The sequence below is a fragment of the Nerophis ophidion genome, linkage group LG04 (genome assembly GCF_033978795.1).
Source record: "Nerophis ophidion isolate RoL-2023_Sa linkage group LG04, RoL_Noph_v1.0, whole genome shotgun sequence".
Lineage (NCBI taxonomy): Eukaryota > Metazoa > Chordata > Actinopteri > Syngnathiformes > Syngnathidae > Nerophis > Nerophis ophidion.
In genome coordinates, this window is record NC_084614.1 from 79047756 (window position 1) to 79065939 (window position 18184).

The window sequence follows — 18184 nt, forward strand, 5'->3', positions numbered from 1 at the left end:
CAAAACATCAGGGTGTTTGCCAGTAAAGGCGTGATTATAAATGGTATTAATAATAACCACAGTAAAAGTCCTGACGGCTAAAATTAACGTTGTAATGAAAATTATGGAAAAACCAAGATTGATAAAAGTGCACTTTGATAAACTCACGGACTGACTGGCGCCAGCTCGCTAGTTAAAAATGCTAACATGAAAGCAGCTGACTAATGTATTTCCCCATTAAGAAACAACATATCCCAATCTAAACTTATATAAACTCATTAGAGTTTGAGGAACTAAGCTATTTAATGTGCACATTGAATCTATAAGCTGTGCTCTCTTAGTACAGAGTGATCGTTCTATTTAAAGACCAGGTTCAAAAGTAAAAATATTTCTAATCACACAAACAAACAGAGGATGAAAGGTAAGTTTAATCAAATAGAATATAATAGAAAGTGAGCACTTAAAGGCCTACTGAAAGCCACTACTACCGACCACGCAGTCTGATAGTTTATATATCAATGATGAAATATTAACATTGCAACACATGCCAATACGGCCTTTTTAGTTTGCTAATTTGCAATTTTAAATTTCCCGCGGAGTTTCTTGTTGAAAACGTTGCGGAATGATGAAGCGTGCGCGTGACGTCACGGACTGTGAGGAAATATTAGCGCAGCACTATTTGCGGCTAAAAGTCGTCTCTTTTCATCGCGCAATTAAACAGTATTCTGGACATCTGTGTTGCTGAATCTTTTGCAATTTGTTCAATTAATAATGGAGAAGTCAAAGTAGAAAGATGGAGTTGGGAAGCTTTAGCCACACAAACACACGGTGATTCCTTGTTTAAAATTCCCGGAGGTAAAGCTTTACTATGGATCAGAGCGGTCAAGCGAACATGGTTCCTGACCACTTGTCGACCGGCAGCTTTCGGTGAGAAAATTGTGTTAAAAAGTCGCCTCTTACCGGAGATCTGTGGAGTTTGCGCCGTCCTTGTATCTGCCGTCGACTTCCCTCAGACACTGGCCTCAAGACACCCGTGGAAACACCCCTCCGACTATCAGGTACTATTTAATCTCGCTAAAACACTAGCAACACAATAGAAAGATAAGGGATTTCCCAGAATTATCCTAGTAAATGTGTCTAAAAACATCTGAATCCGTCCCAACGCAATCGCCTTTTTTTTTTAACTTTGCTTTATTTTTATTTTTTTTCTAGTCCTTCGCTATCAATATCATCATCCACGAATATTTCATCCTCGCTAAAATTAACGGGAAAATTGTCGTTTTCTCGGTCAGAATAGCTCTTGCTGCTGGAGGCTCCCATTAAAAACAATGTGAGGACGTGAGGAGCCCTCACCCTTGTGACGTCATCGCCTGCGTCTTCCGGTAAAGACAAGGCTTTTTTATCAGCACCAAAAGTTGCGATGTTCTCTACTAAATCCTTTCAGCAAAAATATGGCAATATCGCAAAATAATCAAGTATGACACATAGAATGGACCTGCTATCCCTGTTTAAAAAAGAAAATCTCATTTCAGTAGGCCTTTAAACATCATTTACACATCTTCACTTTTACATCTGACACTTTATTCGGGCTGTGTGCAATATGTCATGGCACTTTATTCGGAATAAATGTGATGCTTATACATTCCTCCTTTTTATTTTATTTTGTATTTAATTGCTCTGTTATTTACAAAGTAATTGCCTGTTTTTTTTTTAACTCTCCTTTGAATTAGCTGATTGTTACAGAGTTGTTGGTGGTGATCCTGACCTCTCTCTAATTTGTGTGAATGTTATTGTCACTTGATTGTATGTTTACACCAACCTGCCTGGGTACTACAGGTGGAAATGGGCTTTTGGCTAAAAACTGACATATTCACATATTACATGTATGCTCAATAATGTGTGCAGTCCCTATTTTAAAGAAAAAATTGTAATGATAGTTCAGACAGAATTGTTTTTACGGTGCGTTCAGGGGACCGCTTAACAGAGTAGGAAGCCACAAAACCCAGCAGAAATAATAATAAATAATAATAAAAGATGTTTGCTATACACTTTTCATTTAAATAGATCTTTAACTTCTATAGGACAAACCAATTTTTACTATAATAAAAGCTTAGCGATTAACACACATAAAATACTAAGACTAAAACACCTTCAAAGCATAAGAAACAGAAACCATGCAAAATAGTGGCTTTTTTAACAACGTGTCTATTCATTTTGGTTATAGTCAAAATATTTTAGCGTGTTCAAAGTAAGGTTGCGTGATTATGATAAAAAAAATTTCATGATTATTGTCATGATTATTTTCATCAATGATCAATCAATCAATGTTTACTTTTATAGCTCTAAATCACGAGTGTCTCAAAAGGCTGCACAAACCACGACGACAATGAAATGACAACTGTTAATCATGATTATTTACTGTTACTTAAAACATTTTGTTGCACTTTCTATTTTTAACAAACAGTATGTGAACTGGGCTTTCATTTGAACATTAAAACTATAAAAATAATTCATTAATAATATACTTAAATGAACATAAGACAAATGGCTAACTAAAATAAATATACCATCGCAAAGAGCGATCATAAAGTGAAAACAGGTGAAAAAAAAACCGCATGAAAGGCACATAGAAAGGAACATATTCATTGTACTGCTCACAGTATATTTGGGACATACGTCTTCGGCAAAATAAAACCTTATCCATTATTTTGGCGTGTTTTTTTGTGAGGTGGACGGATACTGGGTCCCTCGGTGCACGGTTGATGTTACGATTGTTTGTATTTAGAGAACGCCCGCTTTTGTAGCTGTTTGTCAGGGTTTTGTGTCAGCAACCAGCTTCAGGACGCGGACAAACGATGGCGGTTGAAAAAAGAAAGGAAGTGTCGTTTATGCTTAACATGCCTCCTCAACGCGATCGTTTGTTTGGACGTGCACACCCACGCAGCTTTTCAGTGCGACTCATTGTGGCGTTTGTTGCGAAGGTGGCATTTCGGGGTTTTTGGGAAACGAACAGGAGTGCCTATAGAACGGCAAAACGTGCAGTCGTTTTTAAAAAGCGTGCCAATTGGTACACTGCGGGAGGGGATGGCACCGATGCAATTTCCTACTATACAGTGGGGCAAAAAAGTATTTAGTCAGCCATCGATTGTGCAAGTTCTCCCACTTAAAAAGATGACAGAGGTCTGTAATTTTCATCATAGGTACACTTCAACTGTGAGAGACAGAAAGTGAAAAGAAAAATCCAGGAATTCACATTGTTGGAATTTTAAAGAATTTATTTGTAATTTATGGTGGAAAATAAGTATTTGGTCAACCATTCAAAGCTCTCACTGATAGAAAGAGGTTTTGGCTCAAATTCTCACGAATTTTCTTGGTATACAACTCAGTATTCTTTTTCTTCCTCCAAACACGACGAGTTATGTTTATACCAAAAAGTTCTATTTTGGTTTCATCTGACCACATGACATTCTCCCAATCCTCTGCTGTATCATCCATGTATCCATTTTGGTATAAACTCAACTCGTCGTGTTTGGAGGAAGAAGAATACTGAGTGGCATCCCAAGAACACCATACCTACTGTGAAGCATGGGGGTGGAAACATCATGCTTTGGGGCTGTTTTTCTGCTAAGGGGACAAGACGATTGATCCGTGTTAAGGAAAGAATGAATGGGGCCATGTATCGTGAGATTTTGAGCCAAAACCTCCTTCCATCAGTGAGAGCTTTGAATGGTTGACCAAATACTTATTATCCACCATAATTTACAAATAAATTCTTAAAAATTCGTACAATGTGAACTCCTGGATTTTCTTTTCACATTCTGTCTCTCACAGTTGAAGTGTACCTATGATGAAAATGACAGACCTCTGTCATCATTTTAAGTGGGAGAACTTGCACAATCGGTGGCTGACTAAATACATTTTTGCCCCACTGTATTTGGAAACTACTGGCTGATCTACCTTCAACCTCTGTTGTCACTCACTCTCACATGAGTCCACGTCTATCGGTGGTTGTGAAAGTGCTCGGTTTGAAATGCAGAGGAACCTGCTTTTTAAATGCTAATATCGCAGACGATCACACTCATTTAATCATAGCAACCAAAATCGTGATCACGATGAAAATTCGATTAATTGTGCAGCCCGAGTTTAAGGTACTTTTTGAGCACACAACAAACCTTTTTGCCCTTTTTGGTGGGCTTGATGTTGATCTTGGCTCTCTCCTGGAAGGTCTGCCGCAGCACGTGCCTGACCAGAGGTTCCCGAGCTATCTGCATGGCCACCATGTAGCGAGTCCCCTCCAGGACCATCTCCGTGTTGGGGAACTGGCTGCACACGTAGTCCTTGGCCAGCTCCACCGGCTCGGCCGGGAACTGCTCGGTCTCATGGCGCTGGTAGCTGTCTCGCAGGTTCTCTCCAAACTGCTCGGGGGTCAAGCCAAACTTTTTGGCCAGGCCGTCTGCGGTGAGGGGAGATGACGATGAGAATTATAAAAGGGGAATATACATATACACACATACACTGCCGCACATAATCACGTCTCATCAAACATATATTAATGTTTTGCCCTAGGGGAAATTGAGTAACACATAGCAAAGCTGAACAAAGCTGAACCTATTTTTACTATAACAATCTACAAGGTTAATAAAGGTTGCTTCTCTTTCTTCCCCTCCATTTTTCGGTATTCATTTTTTATCTCTAGTTATCATTACGTATATGAATTGTTGCATTTGAACAACTGTATTGTTGATAATACAGGTAAATTATTGGTATTGTTCATTATCAATGGTGCTATTTCTATTGGTATTTGTAATGCTCCATTTGTAGTGTAAAAATGCTCGTTGTCATTTCTGTATAATTTATTTATTTTTATATTTTATTGACATCCGGCATCAGCCATTTCTATCCATTACATCATATTCACATACATCATATAGCTGTTGTCTGCCCTAATTGTCAAAAGTATTTTTTGTTTATATCCCCATCATACCATCCCCCCCGAAAAAAAAACAGCAAAAAACAAACAGAAAAAACAAAAAAACTATGTAGTATCTACAAATACATCAATTAAACAAACAAAAAATAAATAATACATTGATAATAATAAAAAAAAGAAATAAAATAAATATAAACAGATACATGTATGTATACACACACATATATATATATATATAATATATATATATATATACTTTTTCTACCGCTTATTCCTTTTGGGGTCGCGGGGGGCGCTGGTGCCTATCTCAGCTACAATATATACATATACATAAATATATATATATATATATATATACATAAATATATATATATATATACACATATATATATATACATATTTATATACATATATATATACATATATATATGCATATATACATATATATATATACACATATATACACATATATATATACATACATACATATATATATATATATATATATATATATATATATACATACATATATATATATACACATATATATATACATACATACATACATATATATATATATATATAGGGAGTAAAAAAAAGTATTATTTATTTCGCTAACTGCTTCTTTGCTATCGCATTTATCATCATATTTGTACTTATCGTATGTGCTGATGTTGCTCTATTGTTGTTATTGTTGTTTTACTGTTGTTGTTTTTGTCTCTCTGTCTAATCCCTCTCTTGTCCCCACAATTTCCCCCTCGATCTTTCTTTTTTCCTCTTTCTATCCCCTCCTGCTCCGGCCCGGATGCACCAAATGATAATATAAATACATTTAATAAAGTCAAATACAAATAAGGCAACAAGAGAAGTATCTTACACTTCTCTTTTGTAAAGTAAATCTGAACAGTGGATATTGGCATTTACATCAACTATATGATTAGCCTGAGAAGCTGGAAAGGACACACACACACACACACACAAATAAAAAAATGTAAATAAAGAGAATGATAAAGGTGGTGCAGATTAACTAAAAAAGATTAAATAGATATTCATACCGAGTCCTACACTCTGACAGATGCTGTACATGTCTCTGCGGGACGCCAGCTTGAGGTCAGGACCTTTCTGCTCCTCTTCCTCTTCTACCTCCACCTCCTCCTCCTCACCTTGAAGGACAATTTCCACATGACGTATTTGACACAGCGGACCATGCAATTTGACAAGAGTTTAGGATGGTGTGCAAAGAGCTCCAGGTGCCTTCTTCAACCCTCTCACCATCTTCTGTGACTTCCTTGATCTTCTTGAGCCTCTTCTTCCTGGTCTTGGCAGCATTCTGCATCTTGGGAATGTCTCGGCCGTAGTAAAGCAGAAAGTGGTTGTATATGTCGCCAAGCTCCTCCAGAGTCTGAACGTCTTTAAGCCTACAAGCGATAATTGATTCTTACAAACGGGTTTTTGCACAGCAAGGGGATGAAAATGTCACATGAAGAAGAAGGTGCATATATGTATGTTTGTATGTATGTATGTAGCGCAGTACGAGTTGGAGGTACCTTTCCATGTCGGAAGTGTCCAGCGGACGGATTCCGTCAGCTAGAGGTTTGTCCGGGTCGGCTGAAATCTGCTCAAACTGGTAGGACTGCATCTTCTGAAAGAGGCGGGTCAGGTTCTGCTTGCGGGTCTTCAGCTGAGTCCACTAATGGAGGGAAAGAACACCATGAAGGTTACATTAAAGAGTTTTCATTTCATTTATTGTCTTATAGACCAGTGGTTCTCAACCTTTTTATCAGTGATGTACCCCCTGTGAACATTTTTTTAATTCAAGTACCCCCTAATCAGAGCAAAGCATTTGGGTTGAAAAAAAGGAGATAAAGAAGTAAAATACAGCACTATGTCATCAGTTTCTGATTTATTAAATTGTATAACAGTGCAAAATATTGCTCATTTGTAGTGGTCTTTCTAGAACTATTTCGAAAAAAAGACAAAAATAACAAAAAACTTGTTGAAAAATAAACAAGTGGTTCAATTATAAATAAAGATTTCTACATAGAAGTAATCATCAACTTAAAGTGCCCTCTTTGGGGATTGAAATAGAGATCCATCTGGATTTATAAACTTAATTGTAAACATTTCTTCACAAAAAAGAAATCTTTAACATCAATATTTATGGAACATGTCCACAAAAAAATATTGCATTGTTGCATTTCTTTTCACAGTTTATGAACTTACATTCATATTTTGTTGAAGTATTATTCAATAAATGTATTTATAAAGGATTTTTGAAATGTTGCTGTTTTTAGAATATTTAAAAAAAATCTCACATACCCCTTGGCATACCTTCAAGTACCCCCAGGGGTACGCGTACCCCCATTTGAGAACCACTGTTATAGACAATAAATGCACCTAGGGATAGGTTGATTGGTAACACTAAATTGTGTGTGAATGTGAGTGTGAAAGTTGTCTGTCTGTGTTGGCCCTGTGATGAGGGGGCGACTTGTCCAGGGTGTACACCGCCTTCCGCTCGATTGTAGCTGAGAAAGGCTCCAGCGCCCCCCGCGACCCCGAAGGGAATAAGCGGTAGAAAATGGATGGATTGATTATTGTCTTATAGCATCAGATTACCAGTGATTTTATGAAAAGCAAGTTCAAACGTTGTTCTTTTTTTTTTTTTTCAAACATGTCAAATATTTCTCATTTAAACGGCAGAATGTAATTTATGTCTCTAAGTGCTCCAAATTACAACCCAGAGGACCTTTTCAGTCCATGTCTTGTTTTTTTATTGGCCCTTGTTGTAAAAAATAATTCCATCCATCCATTTTCTACCGCTTATTCCCTTTTGGGGTCGCGGGGGGCGCTGGCGCCTATCTCAGCTACAATAGGGCGGAAGGCGGGGTACACCCTGGACAAGTCGCCACCTCATCGCAGGGCCAACACAGACAGACAACACTCGCACTCACATTCACACAATAGGGCCAATTTAGTGTTGCCAATCAACCTAAATAACTGATTAATATTGAGATCAACTACCCAGGGGTTCCTTACATTAGTCGACTATTTTATTGAGGGTAGGGATGTGTACATTTCCCATTTGAATCGATACGGTACAGATTCCCAGTACCTGGGAATCGATACCGATACTCAACGGTACCGATTTTGGATAATTTTGTGTGTTAAGGAATATTAATATTTCTAATGATGAAATAAAAAAAATAAAAAAAGATTTCAACATTTCCAAATGAGCTGATCATATATTAATATTTTTAATGATGAAATAAAAAAATTAAAAAAAGATTTCAACATTTCCAAATGAGCTGATTATGATCAAATCAAATCAAATCAACTTTATTTATAAAGCACATTTAAAATTTACCACAGGGGTAGCCAAAGTGCTGTACAATGGACATGTTAAAAAATAATACGACCGAGCAAATAACACAACACAAACAGAATATGATAAAAAGCAAATAAATAAAACATAAAAAACGGTTCACAGCAGGTGTATAATGAGGCGCCATTGCAGGATGGATATCACTTAGTGTTAAAAGTCAAGGAATAAAAGTATGTTTTTAAGAGAGATTTAAAAACAGGAAGAGAGGAGGCTTGTCTAACACTCAGAGGTAGGTCGTTCCAGAGCTTGGGAGCAGCAGCAGCGAAAGCTCTGTCACCTCTAAGCTTCAGCCTTGTGTCAGGGACCGTCAGTAGCAGCTGATCGACTGATCTTAGGGATCGGGTGGGGCAGTAAGGCTGAAGGAGAGATATGTTGGCGTGAGGTTGTTTAGACATTTAAAAGCAAATAGAAGGAGTTCAAAATTGATTCGATAATGCACAGGGAGACAGTGAAGGGACACTAATATAGGGGTGATGTGCTCACGTCTGTGTTAGCAGACGAGCAGCAGAGTTCTGCACGAGCTGCAGGCGGGCGAGGGAGGCCTGGCTAACTGATGTCCAGTTGTTAAATCTTGTTTTAATACATTTTTATTTCATTAACAAAATATCAGGTATCAAAACTATGAATGAACACATGTGGAGTTATGTACTTAACAGAAAAAGGTGCAATAGCATATATATTATATTCTAGTTTCTTCAAAAGAGCCACTTTTTGCTCTGATTACTGCTTGGCACACTGTTTGCATTCTCTCCATAGTCACCTGAAATGGTTTTCACTTCACAGGTGTGCTTGAAGCTCATCGAGAGAATGCCTACAGTGTGCAAAGCAGTAATTGTAGGGACGGCGTGGCGCAGTGGGAGAGTGGCCGTGCGCAACCCGAAAGTCCCTGGTTCAAATCCCACCTAGTACCAACCTCGTCACGTCCGTTGTGTCCTGAGCAAGACACTTCACCCTTGCTCCTGATGGGTCGTGGTTAGCGCCCCCTCCATCAGTGTGTGAATGTGTGTGTGAATGGGTAAATGTGGAAGTAGTGTCAAAGCGCTTTGAGTACCTTGAAGGTAGAAAAGCGCTATACAAGTACAACCCATTTATCATTTATAATCAGAGCAAAGGGTGGCTATTTTGAAGAAACTAGAATATAAAACATGCTTTTAGTTATTTCACCTTTTTTTGTTAGGTCCATAACTCCCCATGTGTTCATTCATAGTTTTGATGCCTAGTCATGAAAATAAAGAAAACGCATAGAATGAGGAGGTGTGTCCAAACTTTTGGTCTGTACTGTACATTGACCTCCATTTGGTTGCTTTTAGCATCTTTAATACTTCAAAGTAAAATCTGTGTCATACCTTCTCATCCCACTGCCACACTTTCCACAGGTCATTAATGTTTAGTTCAGGCTCCACGTATTCTTTTCTGTAGAAAGCGATAAAGGGCACCTGGACAAAAAACACACAAGACAAGCTCAGCTGGTTACTTTCATTTTCACACATACCCAGAAAAAGCCTCCAAACAAACCTCAAATTGTTGATTCCTCATGAAGTTGAGCGCCTCTTTGATTTTGGCGATGGTGCTGGGGCCTTTGCGGCTGAAGTTGGTTGTCGTGCCTCGGTCCAAATAATCTGTGCTCTCCTGTTCACAGAGAAGACAGGAGGTGGAACCCCTTTCTTCACAAGTCTAACCTGGCCGGGAGGGAAGGAGTGCCGACCTGAATGGAGATGGTGAGCGTGGAGAAGCCGTGTCTGAAGATCCACTCGGCCTCCTCTTCCAGCTCGTCATCCTCTGCCGGTTTGACTGGAATGGATCGCAGCTGAGGAACACACAGAGAATGTCAGTGTTCAGAAGGTCTGCATTCCAGGAAAAGTGTGGCTCTCCATTGTCGGGCGTAGAATAGAGATCATGATTCATGGTGCAAACTATGTACTCATGTAGGGCTTTAACTAAGAATTGTTTTGATAGTCGATTAATCGACGATTAACTTAACAATTAGTCGACTAATCGGATAAAAAAACGTAAACATTTAATGGCTCTAACTTTTCCATCGACTACTAAATACACATTAAGTTATTTTAGGCATGAGCTTATTAACAACATCCATCCATCCATTTTCTACCGCTTATTCCCTTTCGGGGTCGCGGGGGGCGCTGGCGCCTATCTCAGCTACAATCGGGCGGAAGGCAGGGTACACCCTGGACAAGTCGCCACCTCATCGCAGGGCCAACACAGATAGACAGACAACATTCACACTCACATTCACACACTAGGGCCAATTTAGTGTTGCCAATCAACCTATCCCCAGGTGCATGTCTTTGGAAGTGGGAGGAAGCCGGAGTACCCGGAGGGAACCCACGCATTCACGGGGAGAACATGCAAACTCCACACAGGAAGATCCCGAGCCTGGATTTGAACCCAGGACTGCAGGAACTTCGTATTGTGAGGCAGACGCACTAACCCCTCTGCAGACGCACTAACCCCTCGGCCACAACAAAGATGGCTAATTAATTCATAAATATGTATTTATACTGTAACTGTGCAACTGAAATTTAAAAGAAAGGAAAGGCAAAGTGCTAAAAACAACACTTAACCTTGTTTATGTATTAAAAAATGGCAACAATGAAAATAAACAACAAAATACGAAATCTAACTTCCTCAAAAAGAAGAGCATTTTGTGATGTTTAAAAAGCTGCACACTGGTATAAACAGCTCTGATAATTTTCCATATTACTTAAAAGAAAAGTGTTTTGTTTGATAAAAATCTACCCAAAGATTTGATGAACTCAAAAACAGATAAGGCAACAAGAAAAGTATCCCACACTTCTCCTTTCTAAAGTAAATCTATACAGCAGATATGATCATCTATATGAGCAATATGATTTGCCTGAGTGAACGGACAGGACAGATAAAAAAAAACATCTCTATTTATTTATTTTTGAATCGATTAAGAGTCGTTGCAAATAAGAATTGCATTTATGAACAAAAAATATTATTTTGGACACTCCAAGTAAATATGTCGACGTCATGTACTTTATTTTTCGGACTATAAATCGCAGTATTTTTCATAGTTTGGCCGGGGGTGCGACTTATACTCAGGAGCAACTTATGTGTGAAATTATTAACACATTACCGTAAAATATCAAATAATATTATTTATCTCATTCACGTAAGAGACTAGACGTATAACATTTCATGGGATTTAGCGATTAGGAGTGACAGATTGTTTGGTAAACGTATAACATGTTCTATATGTTATAGTTATTTGAATGACTCTTACCATAATATGTTACGTTAACATAGCAGGCACCTTCTCAGTTAGTTATTTATGCCTCATATAACGTACATTTATTCAGCCTGCTGTTCACTATTCTTTATTTATTTTAAATTGCCTTTCAAAAATCTATTCTTGGTGTTGGGTTTTATCAAATACATTTCCTAAAAAAATGCGACTTATACTCCAGTGCGACTTATATATGTTTTTTTTCCTTCTTTATCATGCATTTTCGGCAGGTGCGACTTATACTCCGGAGCGACATATACTCCAAAAAATACGGTATATACTGTTGTATATACCAAATTTTATGATATGTAGTATACAATCAACCTTCTAGGGACCATCTCATCACAAAGAAACAAGCCCATAGCTCGCACTAGTTCAGAGTTTAGTGTGTATTGTATTTTTCATTGCATTTAATTTTGCTGCATTTGTCTGCCACACGTAAAAAAAGCCTTGTCCATTAAAATAAGGCCTTCAGTAAACCGGTCCCTGTTACAAATAATGTTGGGGACCCCTTGTATACCAGAGTGCCAGCCATCACAGAGAAGAGTGAAACGATCCATAAGTCAATGGTATTGATAGCAAGGTTAGTCCAGTATATGAGTGATACCAGCAATTAGATTGATGTTGTTTTTTTTTACAAAATCAGTTTTGTTGTTTTTGTTATTGTTTAAGAAATCTAGGAAAAAGTCCATGGACCCAAAAGGATTTTGACTTTATATTGGTTAAACAATTGTATGAAATAATTGGTTGATATCGCTACAATGATTAAAAGTAGTTTTCTGCTGATGAAGTGAGAAGTGAATTATATTTATATAGCGCTTTTTTCTCTAGTGACTCAAAGCGCTTTACATAGTGAAACCCAATATCTAAGTTACATTTAAACCAGTGTGGGTGGCACTGGGAGCAGGTGGGTAAAGTGTCTTGCCCAAGGACACAACGGCAGTGACTAGGATGGTGTAAGAGGGGATCGAACCTGCAACCCTCAAGTTGCTGGCACGGCCGCTCTACCAACCGATCTATACCGCCCCAATAATAATTGTGCTTAAAAATTTAAAATCAAAATAATTTACAGATCTTAAACATTTTAAAGTAAATGTATTAGTGTTAATCTTACTGCTAGTTCCCTTCCCAAAACGTAAGGACATTTTATGGTTCCTTATTTTTTGGGATTATATAGTCAATAACTCTCACCATAAATACATACAACAATTTACAGTTAACATATAGGATGGTATCAGCTGATCTCACTTTCTTTTGTATTGTTGAACCAAGAAAGTTTCTACATTCAAGATATTAGTAGTGTATGTTTGGGGAATTCAGTTGAAAAAAATGTTGCACCACTACAGTATTTGTTAGAAAAACAAATTGAAGCTACAAATGAATCGATCAATCAAAAAAGTAATCGATATATTAATCGATCCAAGAAAACGGGTTTGATGCTGAAGAAATCCAAGACGTTGCTTGTTTCTATGTCACACAGCTGCTGAAGGTTATAGAAAACACGGTGAGGCCCTCTACTTCCTCAGGAGGCTAGGATCCTTCAACGTCTGTACAAAGATGTTGAAGATGTTGAAGATGTTCTACGAGTCGGTGGTGGCGGTTGCCTTCTTGAACGCCAAAGAGTGAGGGACACGAACAGACTGGACAAGCTGGTAGAGAAGGCCAGTAACGTGGCGGGAGTGGAACTGGACTCTCTAGCGGTGGTGTCAGAGAGGAGAGGTCTAGCAAAACTCTTAGCCATTATGGACAACACCTCCCACCCACTACACTCGGACCTTGCAGAGAGAATGAGCACGTTCAGTGGAAGGCTCTGACTACCAAAATGTAACACGGAACGACACAGGAGGTTCTTCATACCGACAGCCATCAGACTGTATAATGCGTATGTTCTTTCTTGACTGCACTTAAAGGTGAACATTATCACAATTTCAAAAGGGTTAAAAACAATAAAAATCAGTTCCCAGTGGCTTGTTGTATTTTTCGATTTTTTTTCTCCAAATTTTACCGGTCCCGGAATATCCCTAAATAAAGCTTTGAAGTGCCTTATTTTCGCTATCTTCGAAACCACTATCCATTTCCCTGTGACGTCATACAGGGCTGCCAATGTAAACAAACAATGGGAATACCACAGCAAGATATAGCGACATTAGCTCGGATTCAGACTCGGATTTCAGCGGCTTAAGCGATTCAACAGATTACGCATGTATTGAAACAGATGGTCGGAGTATGGAGGCAGATAACGAAAACGAAATTGAAGCTATTGAGCGAATAGCTATTGACGCTATTTGGCCATAGCGTGGGTGTACCTAATGAAGTGGCCCATAGCATGGCTGCCTTATTAGCATCGCCGGTGAAATGTGCGGACAAAACGATCAGGACTTTCACATCTTGTGACACTGGAGCAACTTAAATCCGTCCATTGGTAAGTGTTTGTTTCGCATTAAATGTGGGTATCTAGTTTCAAATGTACATACAGCTAGCGTAAATAGCATGTTAACATCGATTAGCTGGCAGTCATGCCGTGACCAAATATGTCTGATTAGCACATAAGTCAACAACATCAACAAAACTCACCTTTGTGATTTCATTGACTTAATCGTTGTCTGTCTGTCTTAGCATCGCCGGTCAAATGTGAAGACACTTTGGTACATTCAATGGGGGTCTGGCGGCAGATTTCTTGCCAGTGGTGCAACTTGAATCCCTCCCTGTTAGTGTTGTTACACCCTCCGACAACACACCGACGATGCATGATGTCTCCAAGGTTCCAAAAAATAGTCGAAAAAACGGAAAATAACAGAGCTGAGATCCGGTGTTTGTAATGTGAAAATGAATATGGCGGGTGTGTTACCTCGGTGACGTCACATTCTGACGTCATCGCTAAAAGACCGATAAACAGAAAGGCGTTTAATTTGCCAAAATTCACCCATTTAGAGTTCGGAAATCGGTTAAAAAAATACATGGTCTTTTTTCTGCAAAATCAAGGTATATATTGACGCTTGCATAGGTTTGGTGATAATGTTTCCCTTTAAATGTAGGATATATTTAGAATATATTTGTATTATTCATATATTATATGTTATATATTATTTATTATTATTATTTTCTATAGTGAGCGAACTGTGGTGCTGAATTTTCTCCAGGGATCAATAAAGTACTTTCTATTCTATTCTAACAAAATAAAGTTAGATGGTGTTCTACGCAGACCACATTATGACAAACACACAAAGAAATAAAAATAACAAGCGTCCACCTGGAACCTCTCGGGCATGTCCGTGGTGCGGATCTCGTTGTCCTGGTCGGTCATGTGACTGCTCTCCAGCTCGCTGGGCTCGTAGATCTCAAAGATGCTCTTGCGGCCCAGCCTCCTCTTGGTCTGCTTCTTGGGCCGGTCCCAGCCCTCTTCGTCCTGGTCCTCCTCCTCCTCCTCACCCTGATCGTAGGTGTCGGCGTCAAAGTCGGCAAAGTCGAAGTCGCCGCCAAAGATCTCCTGAGCTTCCTGCAGGGCTCTGCGGGAAGACACAAAGCGCTAGATGGCGCTAGAGGGCACGGACGCGTGCAAAGAAGACGGGACTCACGCGTCTGTGTATCCTGAGAATTTCTTGCCCCTTTTCTTGGTGATGGGTTGTCCATCATCATCCACAATAAAGTCGTCTATGTCTGTGGGATGCAAGCACACAACGCCGCCATGTTTAGGCACGTTGAACCAACACTACTGCAAATACAGTAAATAAGGTTGTATTTTTGCCTCATTCCTGTGAGAATACTGCATGGAATTAAAGCATTAGGACTAGCTGCAGTGTGCTCAAACAACCACCAGGTAGCATCTGTGAGCAGATAATACTGTATCATGTATTTTGTACATTCTTCACTCATGCTTTCAGTAAGGGATGAGGCAAAAACAAACCCAGACCCATTGTAACTCGTCACTCTTCATACCCGATTCCTCGTCCTCTCCCTCCTCCTCGTCCTCGGCTTGAGGAAGGGTCTCGTGCACAGCCTCTCCCTCGTCCAGCTCGCCATCCGCGTCGCCGTGAAAGATCTCGTCTGCGATCTGGTCCTTGTCGTCGTCGTCGTCTTCCTCGTCGTCGTCCATCGTCTTCACGCGGTCGTACTTCTTCTTCTGCGGGAGAACAGTGTCGCGTGGTCAGGAACTACCAGGGACTGACTGGAGGAAACGTAAAGGATACATACCCTCCTCTTGACTTTGACCCCCAAGTTTTCCTCAATTAGGGCAAGATCATCGTCGTCCAGGTAGTCGTCGTAATCTTTAAGGAGGAGAACGGTCAGAGGGACTTCAGTACATGAAAAATGTTAAGGTTATGTCGGGTTGTACGGTATACCGGTACTAGTGAATTAAAAAGGGTATTATTTAGCATTTTAAATATAAAGGTGCTTTTTTATGGACATGATGGTAACATTGCTGGTAATTAGGGCTGCCGAAGTTCCGTTAATGGCAATATTTTTAACACGCAATTAATACAAGGCGTCCTGACTCTTTTTTTGACCTTCGGCCCGTTCCGTTGTTTGGGGATAATGTAAAGGCGCCTGGTTACTGTTGAGCCACAAGCTTGAGAACAGTGAGCAGAAATACACCAAGAAAACGATAAATTATGGAAATCTCAGAGCCAAAGCCGTGGCGAGTTGTTCTCCCGACAGGACAGGATTATTTTCTCTTCACACACCGTGAGACGACCATTAGAGCAAGCGCCTGCTGGCGCCTTTGCAGCTTGTACGGAGGAGCTTCACCTCCGTCTTTACATTGGAGTTGAATGCATTAACAACATAAAATGTAGATTGCTACAAGATGGAATAAAAGCGCAGCAGAAAAAAAGATGATAGAAAGGAAGCCGAGACTCACTTTTATCTGAGACTTTTGTCATAACTAGGGCTGGGCAATATGTGGGTTGTACTTGTATAGCGCTTTTCTACCTTCAAGGTACTCAAAGCGCTTTGACACTACTTCCACATTTACCCATTCACACACACATTCACACACTGATGGAGGGAGCTGCCATGCAAGGCGCCAACCAGCACCCATCAGGAGCAAGGGTGAAGTGTCTTGCTCAGGACACAACGGACGTGACGAGGTTGGTACTAGGTGGGATTTGAACCAGTGACTCTCGGGTCGCGCACGGCCACTCTCCCACTGCGCCACGCCGTCCCTAATCTCGATATATGCGAAATATCACAGGTTTGTCTCTGTGCGATATAGAAAATGACTATATTGTGATATTCGAGTATACGTTCTCACGTAGTTGTTTTTAGCTGCGGGCATTACACTACAGCAGGGGTCGGGAACCTTTTTAGCTGAGAGAGCCATGAAAGACAAATATTTTAAAATGTATTTCCGTGAGAGCCCTGTATTATTTTTAACACTGAATACAACTGTCAGGTTCAAACATTGATGACATCTATTAAACAGACAAGAAGCAAGGAATTAAACAGAGACTGACTTTAATTTAGCTCAATGAGGAGAAAGGTGTAGACCTGTACCTTTGTACAGTGTTGTCCCACGCTCTGACAAGAGAATTCTACGCCTCCTCTTTTATTTGGACTTTCCCTGATTACAACAACTAAATGCGTGCATCTTTTATTCTCTTTAATAACATTGTTATTCTGAAGGTAACCAATAATAAATAAAATACTTTTGACCATTAATGCGACATCTTGAACAGGTGTGGTAGAAACAAATGGATGGATTAAAATGCATGAGAATGTTTTATATTTAGAACGTTATTTTTAACACTGTGATTATCAGCGGAATTATTAATTACTTATCGTATTAAACCGATTCTGTTCATAACTTTTATGGACAGAATTTCTAGGCGCAGTCAAGGCGTTGAGGGGTTCCGGTTTGGTAACCGCAGGATTAGGTCTCTGCTTTTTGGAGATGATGTGGTCCTGATGGCTTCATCTGACCGGGATCTTCAGCTCTCGCTGGATCGGTTCGCAGCCGAGTGTGAAGCGACCGGAATGAGAATCAGCACCTCCAAGTCCGAGTCCATGGTTCTCGCCCGGAAAAGGGTGGAGTGCCATCTCCGGGTTGGGGAGGAGACCCTGCCCCAAGTGGAGGAGTTCAAGTACCTAGGAGTCTTGTTCACGAGTGAGGGAAGAGTGGATCGTGAGATCGACAGGCGGATCGGTGCGGCGTCTTCAGTAATGCGGACGTTGTACCGATCCGTTGTGGTGAAGAAGGAGCTGAGCCGGAAGGCAAAGCTCTCAATTTACCGGTCGATCTACGTTCCCATCCTCACCTATGGTCATGAGCTTTGGGTCATGACCGAAAGGATAAGATCACGGGTACAAGCGGCCGAAATGAGTTTCCTCCGCCGTGTGGCGGGGCTCTCCCTTAGAGATAGGGTGAGAAGCTCTGCCATCCGGGAGGGACTCAAAGTAAAGCCGCTGCTCCTTCACATCGAGAGGAGCCAGATGAGGTGGTTCGGGCATCTGGTCAGGATGCCACCCGAACGCCTCCCTAGGGAGGTGTTTAGGGCACGTCCAACCGGTAGGAGGCCACGGGGAAGACCCAGGACACGTTGAGAAGACTGTGTCTGCCGGCTGGCCTGGGAACGCCTCGGGATCCCCCGGGAAGAGGTAGACGAAGTGGCTGGAGAGAGGGAAG

At 40.2% G+C, this 18184-nt stretch overlaps 1 protein-coding gene across 1 annotated transcript in view; it reads right to left on the bottom strand.

Annotated features, from left to right (window-relative positions):
- The window catches only part of supt6h (SPT6 homolog, histone chaperone and transcription elongation factor), a 56054-nt gene that overhangs the window by 26220 nt on the left and 11650 nt on the right, over positions 1-18184 (bottom strand). The window contains exons 4-14 of the mRNA XM_061899113.1: positions 15754-15827; positions 15499-15682; positions 15138-15219; positions 14813-15068; positions 9997-10098; positions 9807-9920; positions 9638-9727; positions 6457-6599; positions 6182-6327; positions 5965-6072; positions 4152-4432 (exon numbers count right to left, since the gene is read on the bottom strand). Of these exons, the coding sequence (XP_061755097.1) occupies positions 4152-4432; positions 5965-6072; positions 6182-6327; positions 6457-6599; positions 9638-9727; positions 9807-9920; positions 9997-10098; positions 14813-15068; positions 15138-15219; positions 15499-15682; positions 15754-15827 (1580 nt within the window). The remainder of the gene's footprint in view (positions 1-4151; positions 4433-5964; positions 6073-6181; positions 6328-6456; positions 6600-9637; positions 9728-9806; positions 9921-9996; positions 10099-14812; positions 15069-15137; positions 15220-15498; positions 15683-15753; positions 15828-18184) is intronic.